Source organism: Sander lucioperca, chromosome 13, assembly GCF_008315115.2.
Source record: "Sander lucioperca isolate FBNREF2018 chromosome 13, SLUC_FBN_1.2, whole genome shotgun sequence".
Classification (NCBI taxonomy): Eukaryota; Metazoa; Chordata; class Actinopteri; order Perciformes; family Percidae; genus Sander; species Sander lucioperca.
The window spans coordinates 6,439,346-6,455,925 of NC_050185.1; the positions used below are offsets into that span (position 1 = coordinate 6,439,346).

Here is a 16,580-nt window from a genome sequence, read left to right on the forward strand (position 1 = left end):
TTCAGTATTCTGCTAAAATACAACAAATTGATTGTTGAATTTAAAACAAATGAAAAGAAATAATTTACAACATTATTTTATTGAACACATTGAACATTGAATTGAACATAAAAGGCAGCACTAAAAAAGAATGACAGTTCCATTTTTAAGTGCAGTTTTCTAACGATATTTTCTTTCACCTGACATCAGAAATCTATGAGTGTTTTCCGCGATATGTCGCAGCCTTTACACTATGTGTTTATTGCGCCAGTTGATATATTGGGCAGCCCCAATATATCGCTTTGGGATTTTTCACATTATCAGGAATTCATAGACATTCCTGTGAGTCAGGTTTTCTGATGCATTAATGACACAAGCAATCTTTTCTGGTCCCAGACAGGAGATGGTGTCAACGACGCCCCGGCCCTGAAGAAAGCCGAGATCGGCATCGCCATGGGCTCTGGCACAGCAGTGGCCAAGTCAGCATCCGAGATGGTGCTGTCTGATGATAACTTCTCCACCATAGTGGCTGCCGTGGAGGAGGGCCGAGCCATCTACAACAACATGAAGCAGTTCATTAGATACCTCATCTCCTCCAACGTGGGAGAAGTGGTCTGGTGAGGAACACAAACCCACACACTCGGATGCAGATCTTCTAGGGCTGCACGATATGAGGGAAACATACGATAACGTTGCTGAATATCGCGATAACGGTATTACTTGCGATAAATAAACAGATATTAAAGATTACTCCGTTCTGCCTTTCTGCTGCTTTCAGTATTCTGCTAAAATACAACATATTGCTTGTTGAATTTAAAACAAACGAAAGGAAATCATTTTCAACAACTTTCTTTGAACAAATTGAACATTGAATTAAATACAAAAGGCACCACTAAAAAAAGATTGACAGTTACATTATACAGTGCAGTTTTCTACTGATATTTTCTTACAAGTAACAAAAAAATCAGAGTTTCTTTTGCGATATGCGTTTATTGCGCCAGTTGATATCGCGATGACGATAAAAAACTGATTTATGCCTATCATTATCCTTTTTGATATATATTCTGTAGATGCTCTTTCAGAATTGACTAGGGATCGACCGATACTGGTTTTTCAAGACCGATACCGATTATTAGTAGTTAATGAAACCAATAACCGATGTTTGGAACCGATATGCATAGACAGTGAAAATGAAAATCTTTAAGTCAAAATTAAGATTTTGGAATCTTACAAACTCCAAACAACACTACTGTTTAAATGCTTAGAAACTTTCAACATAACACCCAGTAACAGAGAGTCAGATAGTGTTGTGGGCGGGACATTAAGTCAGACTCAGTGGTGAGGAAAACCGAAGCAGAGGGACAGACACAGAGCTGTAGCTGAGCCAAAGTAGCGCACTTTTTTAATTCATTAACTTTATCGGTTATCAGGCAAATAAAACGCTGATACAGATAATCTGCAAACTGCCAACAAACGGCCCCATAATCGGTCTATCCCTAGAATTGACTCATGCTTTTTACCTGCTTTAGTTTCTTACTATATGCAGCATCGTATGTGTCATGTTTGTTTGGTCTTTATTTCCATCTAAAAGGGAATTGGTTTGTATATATCACACTAATGCCAATCGTACAGTATGTCCTTGTAAAACTTGTTAAAAAAAATTGGGGGAAAAAATCAGATATTCTATGACTCTGGGGTGGCATCAGCCATTCTCTATGGAGTGGTCTGCTGGGGCAGTGGCATTGCAGTGGCAGACAGGAAAAGACTGGACAGGCTGATTAAGAAAGCCAGCTCTGTTCTCGGTTGCCCCCCTTGACGCCGTGGAGGTGGTGGGAGACAGGAGGATAGTGGCTAAATTATCCTCCATGATGGATGACTCCTCCCACCCCATGCAGGACACTGTCAGCACTGAACAGCTCCTTCAGTGACAGGCTGCTGCACCAGCGCTGCGTCACGGAGAGACACCGCAGGTCTTTCCTGCCTGCTGCTGTCAGACTCTACAATCAGCACTGCTCCCAGTAGACCACATGGACAAAACACACACACCAGCGCTGATAAAACATACAATAAAACATGTGACTGTGCACATTTTACTATTTACTATTTAATATTTACTCTCTTTAATTATATTTATTACTGTGTGTTAACGTGTGTCTTCTACTTTTCCACTTTTCCTCTCATCCCTTGCTGCTGCAACAGTGTGAATTTCCCCATTGTGGGATTAATAAAGGATTTTGAATCTTGAATATATTGTGCAGCCCTAATATCTTCCCCATCAGTCATGACGTGCTGGGCTGATGTTTTGTGTTCCTCCTCCCGCTCTGTCTCCAGCATCTTCCTGACAGCCATCCTGGGTCTCCCTGAGGCTCTGATTCCAGTCCAGCTGCTGTGGGTGAATCTGGTGACCGATGGTCTGCCTGCCACCGCCCTGGGCTTTAACCCCCCAGACCTGGACATCATGGACAAACCCCCCCGCAACCCCAAGGAGCCTCTCATCTCTGGCTGGCTCTTCTTCAGATATCTGGCCATTGGAGGTAGGATTGGCTATGACCTGAACAAACTTCTGTGGATCAATGTGGGATTGTGTCAGAGCAGAGACGGATTTGCAGTTTACAATTGAGGCTTTGAAGGGTTTGAACAAAATCAATTAACCAATTCCTTTATTTTTTATTATGACATATAGAATTCCAGTGACAAACGGCAGCTACTAGCAGTAATAATGCTAACTGAGACTAGACAAAGTCTCTTGAAGTAAATAGACACCGGAGGTGAAGAGCACAGAAGCCCCTTGTTCTAGATATTAGCATGTATGAAGTAGATTTCTGCTGTATACCATCAAAATATACCAGACACTGTGCCAGATGTCTTATGTTAGCATGTGTAACTCAAGCTGTGTCAATACAAGGTTCAAGAATCTTTGTTTGTCATCTGCACAACAATAACAGAAGTAGTCTTAGGCCTCAGGCACCTCCAGCAATGCTCATGAAATAACTAAAACACACACACACACACACACACACACACACACAAAAACAAAATCTGAATCTAAGACAAAAAATAGTGCAAGTTAAGATATAGGGCTAAAATTTAGACAATAAAATACGAATCAAGTAATATCATTATATTATACAATTTGTGTAGACAGTATTGCAAATAAATGAGACTGAATGTAAAAAGAAATGTAGTAATGTATTAATGCATAATGAGAAGTAAACCTATAGATTGTGTGTATATACAGAAGTGCAAACGGTTCTTAAGTAAAGTGTTTGCAGATAAAGTGACGGTTTAGAGGTAAAGTGACAAGCTCAGAGCTTACGAGTTCAGCAGTCTTATGGCCTGTGAGATAATACAGGATTTAATAAGTATTATTTGTCAGCCACACAAGATCATGAAAAGATACTGCACACCTGTTTGGGATTTTATTTTTACTCTAAAATATTATAAGCTTATCAACTTATCAGTCTGCCACCTCTATCGGCTGTCACCAAGTCGTGGGTGACACCATAGATCTATAGTAATCTTAGACTTAAAGGCACGGTTGGTAATGTTGAAAAGTTAGCAAGATTTGAAAGTAGCATCTTGTCAGGGCTCCGTCTAACCCCTCCCCGTGCCCTCGGGGCTCCGACCCACACAGAGACGTGCTTGAGCACCGCTGCGTCGCTGCTAAACGAGCAGAGCAGAGAAAGCACCGCAATTTTACTTCATGTCTCATTCACCGGTAAGCAAAAAGCTAATATTATCATGCCAAATGTTTAAAACAAACATCACTGCTGTTAGCAATGCGGTGACGACGCGCATTGCGCTTAAGCTCGCACACGGGAGGGGTAGAGTATGCGCAGAGGGACAAGGAGGCATTTCATTGGTTCTTTCCAAGCGGACCGCGAGGCAGTGATTGGTGGGCGTTTTTATAGGATTACAGCAGCTACAGATGACGGATCTTGTCGCTCCTTTTCCAGAGCCTTTACATTATTTATTGCTGTCGGGGTGTAAAGACCATTTCAAACTATATGTATATAAAAGTGTATATTGGAAATAGTTACCAACCCTGTCTTTAACCTTTAACCGATTGTTTTTCCTGTAGGATATGTGGGTCTTGGAACAGTGAGTGCTGCCACATGGTGGTACCTGTTTGATGAAGAAGGCCCACAAGTGTCTTTCTACCAGCTGGTGAGTTGCAAAACAATGTTGCGTCCTCATATAGGGTTTTGTTTCTGCTATATTTTGATATGTATCCCCTTCCAGCTTTCTTTACATTCCCCGCTGTTGGACACAGTCGTGTTTGGCGATCCCAGGGGTGTACAGAAACAGATGCGGTTTGATTGCACACAGGGTGGGGGCGAGGCCAAGGTTCTGCAGCTGTGCCCCCATCAGAACTGAGCTCCATCAAACCAGGTCGCAGGGGTTCTGGAGACATCCTGCAGACACACACTACAAACAAACAAACAAACAAACAAACAAACAGACTTAAGTTATAGTTTATCCCAACCTCTATCAAGCTGCTGAACTTCAATAGTAAATCTTAGCACAACAGAGCAAAGTGCAATAATTACACCAGCACTTTTTGCACTTCACACTTTAATGATTACACTTTTTAATAGTCATATTGTCTGTGTAGTCATATGTGTCCTTCCTTCATGACCTAAGATGCTTTGTTGATCTTATGTTGTTTTTATGTTGATTTTATGTCTATTTAAGAATGGTTTTCCTGTTACATATTTGTGTTGTGAAGCAACAGATTGTAGCACTTATGCCCAAGACAAATTTCCCCTCGGGAACAATAAAGTGTATTCTATTGTATTCACTAACTGCTGTCTGTCTCCCTCTACAGAGACACTTCATGCAGTGCACTGAGGACAACCCCATGTTCCAGGGCATAGACTGTGACGTGTTTGAATCCCGCTACCCAACAACCATGGCTCTGTCTGTGCTGGTCACTATAGAAATGTTCAACGCGCTCAACAGGTCGGTCATCTTCTGTTGTGATGTTAGGGTAAACACTCCTTAAATGTCACAGCTGTCAGATATTTATTAAAAAGAAGACACTGTCATCCCACAAGCAGCACTCCCTGCCCTTTGGGAAAGAATTACCCAGCTGTCTGAGGGATAACGGCATAGTTTCCATGCCAATAAAAACACATCCATCACAAACATCAACTCTTTTCACTGCTGAAGGGCTTAATGTTGCTGTTTATAACGCCTATACATATTTCTTTAAGATTCTGCATTTGGTAAATGTGGTAAAGGAATTATGATTAGCCACACATCTTAAAAAATGGAATATTGCTTATTTGGGGAGGAAGAAAATAAAAGGAACAGTGGTATGAAGGGAAAACTCCCCTTGTTTTTGCCAGGATTGCTCATGGAGCAAGTCTGTCTTTAGCTCCCTAAAGAAACAAATGCTAATGGCTCATTTAGGAAAGAATCTGAGAAAGGGAAGGTTCAAAGAAAGAGCTGCCTGACCAATGAAAATGTAATTCCTAACCTAGACAGTCAGAAAAACTGACATGTTTACATGGTTACTATCACCCATATAAGGAGCCAGACTTGGTTATTATGTGAGCTAGCTGAAATTGAGAATGGCGTTCATTTTTTTTGTTTTATTGTCCTGTTTACAAGGACTTTAAGGGGTGGCACTTTTTACTGAAATTACCTCTGTTTATGATGATTTCTTCTGGCTAAATGATTCTTAAAAATCTGAGTTGTGCTTCAAGAAAGGAACCTTTTTTGTAGCATATTATTTTGTTTACATAGGAGCTGATGCAAAGAAACTCCCGCACACTGTCTGTGTCCTGTCACACTTTTTTTTTTAAAGATTTTTTTGGGGCATTTCAGCCTTTAATGGAGCGAACAGATATATATGAAAGGGGAGAGAGAGGGGGATGACATGCAGGAAATCGTCTCAGGTTGGACTCAAACCCTGGACCTTCTGCGTCGAGGTATACACCTCCATATATGTGCGCCTGCTCTACCAACTGAGCTAACCCGGCCATGCACACTGTCCAACTTGCAAAGATAAATTTAATAACTGGCAACGTTTCGGTACTAGTTCTAGTAACCCTCATGGGTTTATAAGACACCAAAATGTCAATTGCAGTTCAAACACTGGACTACCATTGTTATCAATGATGCAGTCAATCCTTATGCCTACTGTTTCTACCTAATGTCTATATTTGACTGTAGTTAGTGATCCACTCACACTCTACTGTTGACTTATTATTGGCCATCTTGGCCATTTAGTGGTTGTAATGTATTGATGAAAGTGTGCACGTGTTATTGTTGTTATATTTAACATTTTTGCCTGTTGTGTGTACGTTGTCATATTGATAAATGTATTTTTAGTTTATTTCTCTCACTCCTCTGTTGTTATGTAATGATTGTATTATATGTTGGGACCCCTCGAAAACGAGATGATACATCTCAAGGGGTTTATCCTAATAAACTAATTTGAATATACAACATTTCACAAAATAATAGGTTATTTTAAAGCTCGTTATAAATTTAATAACTAGTACCAAAACATTGCCAGCTATTAAATTTATCTTTGCAACTTAGACAGTGCACAGGAGTTTCTTTGCAACTTTTGACCTACTCGCCCCCCTCCAACACACCTGTATCGCCTTATAGATGTGCAAATTATTTTCTGTTCTTAATAACGAGCTATAAAATAACGTATCATTTTGTGAAATGTTCGAACACTCCAACTGACATTTTGGTGCCTCATTAACACACGAGGGTTGGGCACTTTGTGTGAATGACACAGACATAAAGAATAATCAATCATCAATGTTGTTAGGATGCATTTACTGTAGTGCTACATTTGATTAATTGCAAAGGCATTATAACTAAATGTCGGCTTATTTCTTGAATCGTTTCGTGGTTGTAATTGTCCTACAATGAAACCTTGTGCGCATGCCAGAGTTGTTCTCGTTTGACCTTTGCAACATGATAGAACAACTTCCATGCAAGTCCCTAATGTCAAGTGGAGTCGCTAAGTTGTCAACATGTCTTGATCTATTAAAACTTCTCCCTGCCAGTTTGTCTGAGAACCAATCCCTGATCAGGATGCCGCCCTGGGTCAATGTTTGGCTGCTGGGAGCCATCATCCTGTCCCTCTCCCTCCACTTCCTGATCCTCTATGTGGAGCCACTGCCCGTAAGTATTCGTCCACCAGACACTTGGACACTCTGTCAGTGGTACTTTGGATCTATGGGCTGTTGTCATCATCATCATCATCATCATCAACTTTATTGCCAGACTCAAGGTCCATTCAGAAGACACAGACGTGACATACAACATACATTAAAAAGAGAAAGATAAACATATACAGAGAAATAAAGACAAAAGAAACAACAATACTGCATTTCTATAAAAGACACTTATACCAGTGTTTCCATAGTGATGATTGGTATCGTATGGCACTAAACCTAGGATTTGCCAGCAGCATAACAATGCTGTTCTGGGAAACTTTCAGGCGACAAATGAATTTGTAGATAAGACTCCTCAGTAATGCCTGGAAGGTGCTGACCCCTGCGTTACAAAACAGGTCACTTGCACTAGAGCACCTGGGTTTGTTGAGCAGTATCCTCATACAGTCATTTTAAGCAACCTTAAGCTTCTGCATGCTTGTCTTTTTAAACTTAGTCCATAAGGGAGCAGTATACAAAGGAGTGCAATATACTTTAAATAGACTCATTTTGACGTCATCCGTGCTCATGTGGAATTTTCTTACCAGCATGTTAGCTTGGGCATATAATATGCGACGCTGCCTGTATATATCCTCATCATCAGATAACTGATCTGTAATGTAGTGTTGTGAAGAGTGCATACTGATAATAATACATATCATGGTTTTAAAAAATGCATGGCCATATTTGGTTATAGTTTATAACCATCACTAATAAGCGGAAATTGATAGTTAATGAAACGTAAGTTAATGGTTATTGTACTGTTAAAAAAAAAATGAAGAAATGATTAATAATGTTTACTAATTGTTAGTAATGTTATAATTTATTTTAGTGTCATGTAAAATTATTAGTTTATACATTTAGAAAGATAGTTAATACTTTATCATGGTTCATAATTGTTTTGTAAACCATCTATAAAGTTTATTTGGATTGATATTATAATGGTTATAATAATTAGCTAATGATTAATAAGTGGTTTATAAAGCATCAAGTAACATTAATTTGGCCCCATTAAATCTTTTATGGAGCTCTATAAAAAGAGATAATTATTTGATTATTTGTGCACAGATAATAGCTATCTAACGTTTATAGAGGCTTTACAACATATTCATTAACATTAACAAGGTATTATAAAGTCCCTCTTTTCGGCTGGATGTCCATCACCTTCTATTTTCTTTGTGTTGTTATTCTAAACTGCGGTGGATTTCTGAGGACTGTGGTTAACTGCTCCTCAGATCTCTGCAGGGTAAATCCAGACAGCTAGCTAGACTATCTGGCCAATCTGAGTTTTCTGTTGCACGACTAAAACTACTTTTGACACCAAAACAAGTTCCTTCCTGAGGCTATTTCGCAGCGGCGCCATGGCTCCGTCCAGCGCTTAGCACCGCCCATGCTGATTGTGATTGGTTTAAAGAAATGCCAATAAACCAGAGCACGTTTTTCTCCCATCCCGGAATGCTGTGTGGAGTAGCCAGACCCTCCTCCGTAGTGCTGTGGAGGAAGTTCTGGCAATGCGAAACTACTCCGTGTCTACCCCGCCGCTCTCTGTCTAGCTATAACTGACTTTTTGATTACCTGTGTCTTCAGCTGATCTTCTTGGTGACCCCTCTGCGCTTGTCCCAGTGGATCGTGGTCCTGAAGATTTCCTTCCCAGTTATCCTCCTGGACGAGGCACTGAAATATATCTCCAGGAACCACCTAGAAGGTACATTGAGCATTTTTGGTCCACTTTCCTAACGAATTGTCCCATAAGAATGTGGGTGTAATGAGTCTGAAATATTTATAGTGGATGAAGTTTATTAAAAGTCAGTGAATGTTAAAAATCCTACTTTACTCTAATCCTACTGACAAGTCTCTTCTGCTCTTTTCTCTCCTGCATTTCTAATTCAGCCTAAACTCTTTTTTTTATCTCACCTTCTGTGAAAAGGTACTCTTTTACCAACCTTCTCATGCCTTCTTCTCTCTTTCCAGTAGAAACAGCTATAGACTGATCGCACTAGTTACCATGTATTCTAAATGATGTGTTGTTGTTGTTTTTTATCCCCGGCAGGTGATGAGGACAAGAAATATCGGAGGAGATGGCGACAGGACTAAGACCTCTCCCTCAACACACTCACACACTTAGACACACGCCTACCCTTTTCCCTTTACGAGCTAGGAACCTTTTCTCTCTCCCCTGTCCTCATTCCCCCACTTCTGCATGTCCAACAAACCACCACTAGAAATGAGCGGGGGGCTTGCATGAGAACGAGTGTGCAAGAAAGAGAGCATGCGTGTCTCCTGCAAGCATGGCTTTGTACGATTGTGTGAGTGAATGAGCACTGTGTGTGTGTGTGTGTGTGTGTGTGTGTGTGTGTGTGTGTGTGTGGTTGTGTGTGTGAACAGGCAGATGCAGATCTGTCTTTGTAGTTGCAAGAGCATGAAACAACTGCAGAAAAGAAGAAGATATAACTGCCCAGGGCTCTGCTTTTTAAAGATTGAGTTTCATTGAGTTTCTGACTGTATACAGTACAAACATAGTGGCGCAGTAACTGGACTTTGGGGAGGGAAGGAGAGGGAGGACAGGGGAACGGAGGTTGAGAATACTGGGTGGGATGGGAAGGGGAGGGGGGAGGACAATTTTGAAATTAGCACTGAGACCGAAAGAGAGAGTGAGAGGGCCAGATACTGGGGTACACACTGGCAAAAGAAGAGCATCAGCAAGTGTGACCCGTGTAGAGAGAGCCGTTGTTTTCGTGTGTGTCCACAAAAACATTATTTGGAGGTACCGCCCAGGCTTGTGCCACCCACACTACTGGCAGCGAGTTCCAGCCAGCTCTGCAGGGGTGCGGCCTTATCAGCTCAACAGTATCTCTGGCCAGTGTGTCACAGCGCTACTCCTTCATCGCTCTTTATCTTTACCTTTACCACATACAAAGTCTAACTCCCATTGATTGTTGTTTTACACAGAATGACTCTCCTTTTGCCTGTCTCGCTCTCTGTCTCTCTCTGTCTCTCTTTCTCGTTCTCTGTCGAGGAGGCAGCTGTGTTCCCGGAGGTCACGGCGTTAATCGTGCTCTTGAGTTAGGTCATGGAGATGTCGCTCCACCCATAGGTGTGAATAGCTTTACGCTGCTTGGCCGCTTCCTTGGCTCTTAATTTCGAGGAGCTGAGGTCAGCTCACAGACTTGGCAAACATATAAAAGAAATACCTAAATAAATAAAAATGTCAAACCAGCATATCAGTAGAGTAGTCGTCAGCAAGTCCACCCAGCTGGTTCTGTTAAGCCTCACTTTAATGTCCATCTGCTGTGCTGCCATTGGAGTTTTGGCTGTCAGATATCTAAATTAAAGGCAGATCTGAGCAAGAGGATAAAGCTCCATGACATTTTGTACATAATAATTGTCTTGGAGCACCATGTTGTTGATCTTCCTTTTCATTTCTTCAGTTATTTTTAACCCTGCACTAGTGCTAAAGCGTGTGCATATAGCCTTACTTGAATTAATTTGTCTGATTTGACTTGACAGGCTTTTGGGTGTTGAATGGCACGGATGATGTAGTTAAAGTAAGTTAAGAAATGGCAAGTAAACTGCTTGATTGTCTCACTCGGTCATGAATCATTTATATATTAAGCACATTTACTGTAACATCCATGCCTTATACAGCCCACTGCACCTCCACATTGAATATGTGGTCCAAATGAATGTGTTTCTGCTAGCCTTTAATCAGCCCCCGCCCTAACGTGCCCTAACAGTTCACTTCACTCTGATCGCCTGTGGTCTTACAGACTCTGAATGTCCACCTGGTCTGAGGCATGTTTAATAGGAAAGCCTTTTTGGTTGTGCTTAGTGCGCTGCTCCCTCAGCTCCTCCTGCTCTCTCAGTGCTTTAGCGACTCACTTCGGTATTGTTTTATAATGACTAAATAGTAATGTATTTGACTGAATGAACCCACGCCGTTTGGATTGTGTTTTTAAGTCTTAATTATGGGTTTTGTGTTGGGCCCTGGTGCTCTGTGGACTGGGTCAGTGGTGTGTTTGGTCTCTTGTTGCTTCCACATAGGGCAGAGTAGAGTGTGCACATTCAAAAAAAAAACTGCTGGAATAAAGAAATTAAAAAATGTCAATGAATTTAATCATTCTAATGCACAGATCTTCAATCAATTTAATCAAGGCAACTAAAGGCAACTACATTTAATTTAAATGAATTAGTTTTTGACAATGTGCATATCTTTCTTCTTTTTCTCTCCTTTTTTTCTTGCTTCCAGACCTGATTTCAACAAGCAGGACTGGTTTTCTGTCGTGTGGCATCAAGCATGGTTTAGAATCTAAAGGGAACTCCATCCTTAAACACTTCCAACATTAGTGACCAATCTGCTATTGCTTAGAGGACTGTATGTGTTTGTATTCATCTATTTTGTTGCTTGGTGATGGGTTTTTTTTCTTTTCTTACTCCCGGGGATAACTAGCCAAACTTAGATGGCATGACATCATCCAGTCAGATATTTCCAGTCCTACATGCTCTCTGGGGTTGTTCTTGGAAATGTACAGCAGACAGCAACAACTCACTTAAGTAGAAGTTGATGAAGCAAATTGAGAGAAGGCACACTAAAAGACATCACCAGACACACAAAACTATGAACATCAAAGAAGATTTAAGGGTGGAATATTCCTTCTAGTTTTATACCAGAAGCTGGATTTTGTGTCTAGTAAATAATGGCTTGATGTCGATTATATTGGACTAGGACTGCAACTGACCATTATTTTCATTGTCAATGAATCTGTTGAATATTTATTAATCAGTTTAATGGATTAGTTGTTTGGTCTATAAAATTTCAGAAAATGGTGAGAAATGTCGGTCAGTGTTTTCCTCAAATGTCTCGTTTTGTCCACAACTCAAATATATTCAGTCTACTGTCACAGGGGAGAGAAGAAACAAAAAACTATTCACATTTAAGAAGCTGGAATCAGAGAATTTCTATTCATAAAAAATAACTCCAACTGATTAATCGATTATCAAAAGAGTTGGCGATTCATTTAATAGTTGACAACTAATTGATTAATCGATAAATCTTTGCAGCGCTAGACATTTCATATAAACACACACACACACACACACACTATGGCCTATGTTGATAAATATATTAAATGTCAAAGACAACTTATTCTTAGGAGGCAAAAACAGATGCAGAACAACAAGTCGGTATCTGAAATGCCTCATCAGTCAGTGATACTCCAATGAATCGTATATCAAAATAGTTGGAGATTAATATAATAGTTGACAACTTATCGATTAATGGATTCATGTTTGCAGCTCTAAATTTGACATAAAACAGCCGTTACGTTGAGTTTTTGAGAATGTGGCCCCTCTGTCCCTGTCCCAGGTCTCCATGGCTCTGTAACATGCGCCAGCACTCTGGCCACTGGGCACTATAGGTCTGTATAGCCTTGTTATTTACTACTGAATCCTCAACTCTGTACAGAAGATGAGAATATGATCGCATGGAACCTTGTTACTGTAATAATAACCTATACAGTATATAATATTTAATTTTTTGATAACTTGCATCAATGAAACCTACTTACCGACAACACAGACTTGCGAGAAACCATTTTTTTTATTTTTCTTTGAGCACATGGTATCTAAGGATCTCCTTTTTTTGTTTTTGTTTTGTAGAATAGAAAGGTTGTTTCGTCATTGTTCCCATTTGGTTTTTACAGTTGTTGGGGTTTTGTCTGGTTGTTTACTGTAGGGAAAAGAATACGACGTTAGCATGTTTAAGATAGACAAGAATCATACTTACGCTGATTAAAGACGATGACGCTGATCATTTCGGGGATAGTTATCTGGGGTGAGAATGTTCAAGAAATTGTGAATGATCTGTGTCTGGTTTACACTGAGCGATAAGCAGTGATGAATCCTGGGTTATGAAGTTTTATGACTGTACATTGAAGGGCTTGGCGTGGATGCAGGCTCTAGAGACCCCCTGACAATCCCTTTGGGTCTGACAAGTCTTCTAGCATGGTACTCAAAGTCCTCTACCATCTGTAAAAGAATAACCTTTACTAACCGTGAAGGAGTGATCAGGTTCATATGAATAACATCTGAACAACCGTTCCTATTTTCTGTCTGTATAGACGAGTAAACAGTCTCTAGAGCCCGAGTTCCACCTCTGAGAAATTAAAAGGATTCTCTGTATTGCCTTGTTAATATTAATTGTGGACACATAATTTTATAAATGACAAACACGTGGAAATAAAGATAATTTATCTTGTTATTTATTCAGAGGGTGTGTTCTTTTTTATGAACTGTTTTAAATATGAGATATGAGAATATGAAACAGTTTTCCACAAAACCTCCTGTCAACAGTTTTCTGTGGAATTACTTCTTTGGTAGAAATAGTTCCAAAGAAAACTGTTGACAGGGAGGTTTTGTGGATTAACCTAAATGGTCCATGCCTTATGGATCCCAAACTAAATTCCATACAGAGATGTGACACTCTCATATCTCAAAACCTGGGCACATAGGATAAAACTATCTGCATGACTGTATATACCACAAGGGGAAGTGTGGGACAGAAAGTTTTAATCCTTTTCCCGGGGTGAGTGAGCACAAAAGTAGAAAGATCTCGGTCAAAATGTATTTTGCAAGTTACAGTTTGTCTTCATTATTTTGATGCAGTGTTAGAAACAAAGGAAGTATAGAAATAAATATAAATAAGGCCTAGAGTAGGTGGTACAGACACCAAAATGGATTCCATTTGCAAAATGGCAAGCACATGTCGCACATGTCGACAAAATATGTCACACCAACTTCTCATGACAGTGTAGAGTGTGCACATCCAAACAACGTGTACAAGTGCTGGATCAGAAAGCAAACGCCAGACAAAAGATCTGCACGCTGCACTGATAGATCCCAGACAATTACACTTAACAGAGCAACATTTCGATCTAACAGAGATCTTTGTCAGGCATCGTCAAATAAGCATCACAAATCAGAACAAGCGATATATATACAGTAGACACTAACACATCTCTCAGGTGCTTGTGATATCTGCGTGATTAAGAGTCAATCGCTCTTGGACTGAACCAATCAGAAGTATATTAGTACTCTTTATAGGTAGGACATAACATAACCTCTCCATCTGTGGGAAAAATATATACAAGAACATATTAAATATTTTTAATTGTTTCGGTAAAATGTCAAATGAACCACATAAATCATCCAAAAAGGAGCCAATGATAATAGAAACAAGTCCATAGAAAGTCTAAAATAAAATACAACTTTTTCCAAAAAGGGTTTAAAGGTGCCTAGGATTGTGAAGATCCAAGATTTAGCCAAAAAATTTGAACAATGACAACTTCTCAGTCTCTCCCCCCTTTCCGCTCAAGCCCAAAACGGTCTCCTAAGCCCCTCCCCCCACAAGGGAGAATGAATGCGTGTGCATGAGCAGTGATTGACACGCAGTTAGACACCCCCGTTAACAACTGTAACAGCACAATCAAATGCATCAAATCATAACTTTAGACTGGCAAACATTAAGTTGGAATTAAAAGACCATTTGAGGCGGTCTGTTTACTTCTCCACATCTTGCCTTTCTTTTACATCAGACCATCAATATCCTGCCTGCCCAGACACTTTAAGTGGGTTTGATTGGAGCTAACTTTATTTGTCTTGGTGAGCTCAAAGTGCCACAGGACACACATCTTACTAATAATAAAACCATAATAACTTAACTTATATAGATAGCACTTTTAAAAACATTAGTTTTCAAAGTGCTTCACGGCAGACAAAGCAAGAAAGGAAAGATAAAAAAGAACATTAAAATACACAATGCATGAATTATATAATATAAATACCATGAATATAAATGATAAGCTGAAAATGATATACATTTAAATGCAAAAAGGTTGGACTTGTTTTAAAGCGCTCCGATTTAAAACAGAGTAGGCCTACATACGTACAGAATAGGATTCATCTCATCTTTTTTTATTTATTTTTTTTATTCAGAATACAATTTACAGATAGTCAGTCAAGACAATTCATAATCAAATAAAACTATACATAAATAAGTGAAAATAATATAATATGAAAGTAAGTATGAAAGTAATAAACTAAACAGAAACAAACAAAAAAGGAAGATGGATTCATCTCATCTTGTTACCAACCCTACCTCTGTAGTGTCATCATGTCATCATCATTAAATCAGTGGAGTGTGTGCATTGAGGCGGTTGAACCAGCAGGGGGAGATGTTACACCACCTGGCCTGTATGTAGAAAGCTGTAAAGTCATGTCAGGATGTTTTATATGTACCCATCTTTCTCAAGTAGCAAGAGGGGGGAGCTGGTTTTGTTGTACATTGAAGACCAATCCTAGCAGTCTTTGCTGCTCGTGTCTTGAGCACACAATGTCAACACAGACGGATCAATCCCACTTTAACAGGACAGTCAGAGAGACTTTCTATGAAACAGAGAGCCACCAGCAGCCTTTAGATCTTTCAACTGTCTGCATAAACACGATCACTTGACATGCACCTACAGTACATCTGCCTGTCTGACTACCAATTACCACACAGCCACACCTACTTTGCCACGCTTCCTCAAATCTCACATGTGAGAATGACACACACATCCCTCTCCAGGGGAAGTTCCTGAGGATGAAAGTGGGATCCCAAGGGCTGCAGGGAAAATAGAAGAGGATCTCATTAGTTATTATTTCCACCCTGAGAGCCTCAGAGGGATGCAGGATAGGGTAAGTCAGCAGGGGCACTGCCCCAGTGAAAAAACACACACACACACACACACACACACACACACACACACACAGACACAATGAAACGCACAATGATAGAGAAATGAAGGAAAGGTCACACACAGGGACAAAGGTGTTGTGATGGAATAGGTTCTTTTGGTCTAAATGTGCCTGTTTTAATAATGTGCAAAACTTCTTCTAATTGAATCAGGTGCTCTGCTAAAGTCAAAGTCCTAAAGTCAGGACAGTGGTGCTCCAAAAGAACAAAGCATGGAAAGTGATCAGGGTTACTATTGCAATAGCTTTTTCTATACTTATGCTGAGATAAAAGACAGAAATGAATTGATTATACATGTTGATGAAACACTGATACAACTCAAGAAAAAACCTTGATGCCCTTGTGCAGGTGAAATAACAAGACCCTGGGGAGTTAAAATGACATCACACACACACACACACACACACACACACACACACACACACACACAAACAGACTACTGCTTCTATTGATTATGAAATGTTTACCTTTGTAAAAAAAACAATATAGAGTAAAACTTAGTTGGTTGCATTATAGAATCCTACAGAAAGTATCTATAGTATAAAATGTCTCTACTTTTAAACCAGGATTAAGTTCTAACAGAAGCAGGAGTCCCAGATCTTTGGTCATGCACCATGCCTACATTAGAC

General features: G+C 39.9%; 1 protein-coding gene across 2 annotated transcripts in view; it reads left to right on the forward strand.

The window, feature by feature from the left end:
• atp2a3 (ATPase sarcoplasmic/endoplasmic reticulum Ca2+ transporting 3) overlaps positions 1-11,244 on the forward strand; it is a 58,860-nt gene extending 47,616 nt beyond the window's left edge. The window contains exons 15-21 of one of the 2 annotated variants that reach the window (XM_031310786.2): positions 376-596; positions 2,311-2,513; positions 4,061-4,146; positions 4,808-4,941; positions 7,014-7,131; positions 8,751-8,868; positions 9,214-11,244. In XM_031310786.2, coding sequence (XP_031166646.1) covers positions 376-596; positions 2,311-2,513; positions 4,061-4,146; positions 4,808-4,941; positions 7,014-7,131; positions 8,751-8,868; positions 9,214-9,257 — 924 coding nt within the window. In that variant the 3' untranslated portion in view covers positions 9,258-11,244. Of the gene's footprint in view, positions 1-375; positions 597-2,310; positions 2,514-4,060; positions 4,147-4,807; positions 4,942-7,013; positions 7,132-8,750; positions 8,869-9,053; positions 9,191-9,213 lie in introns of those variants that run through there. The other variant, XM_036008823.1, reaches the window with a different exon arrangement.
• Positions 11,245-16,580: the final 5,336 nt, after the last annotated feature.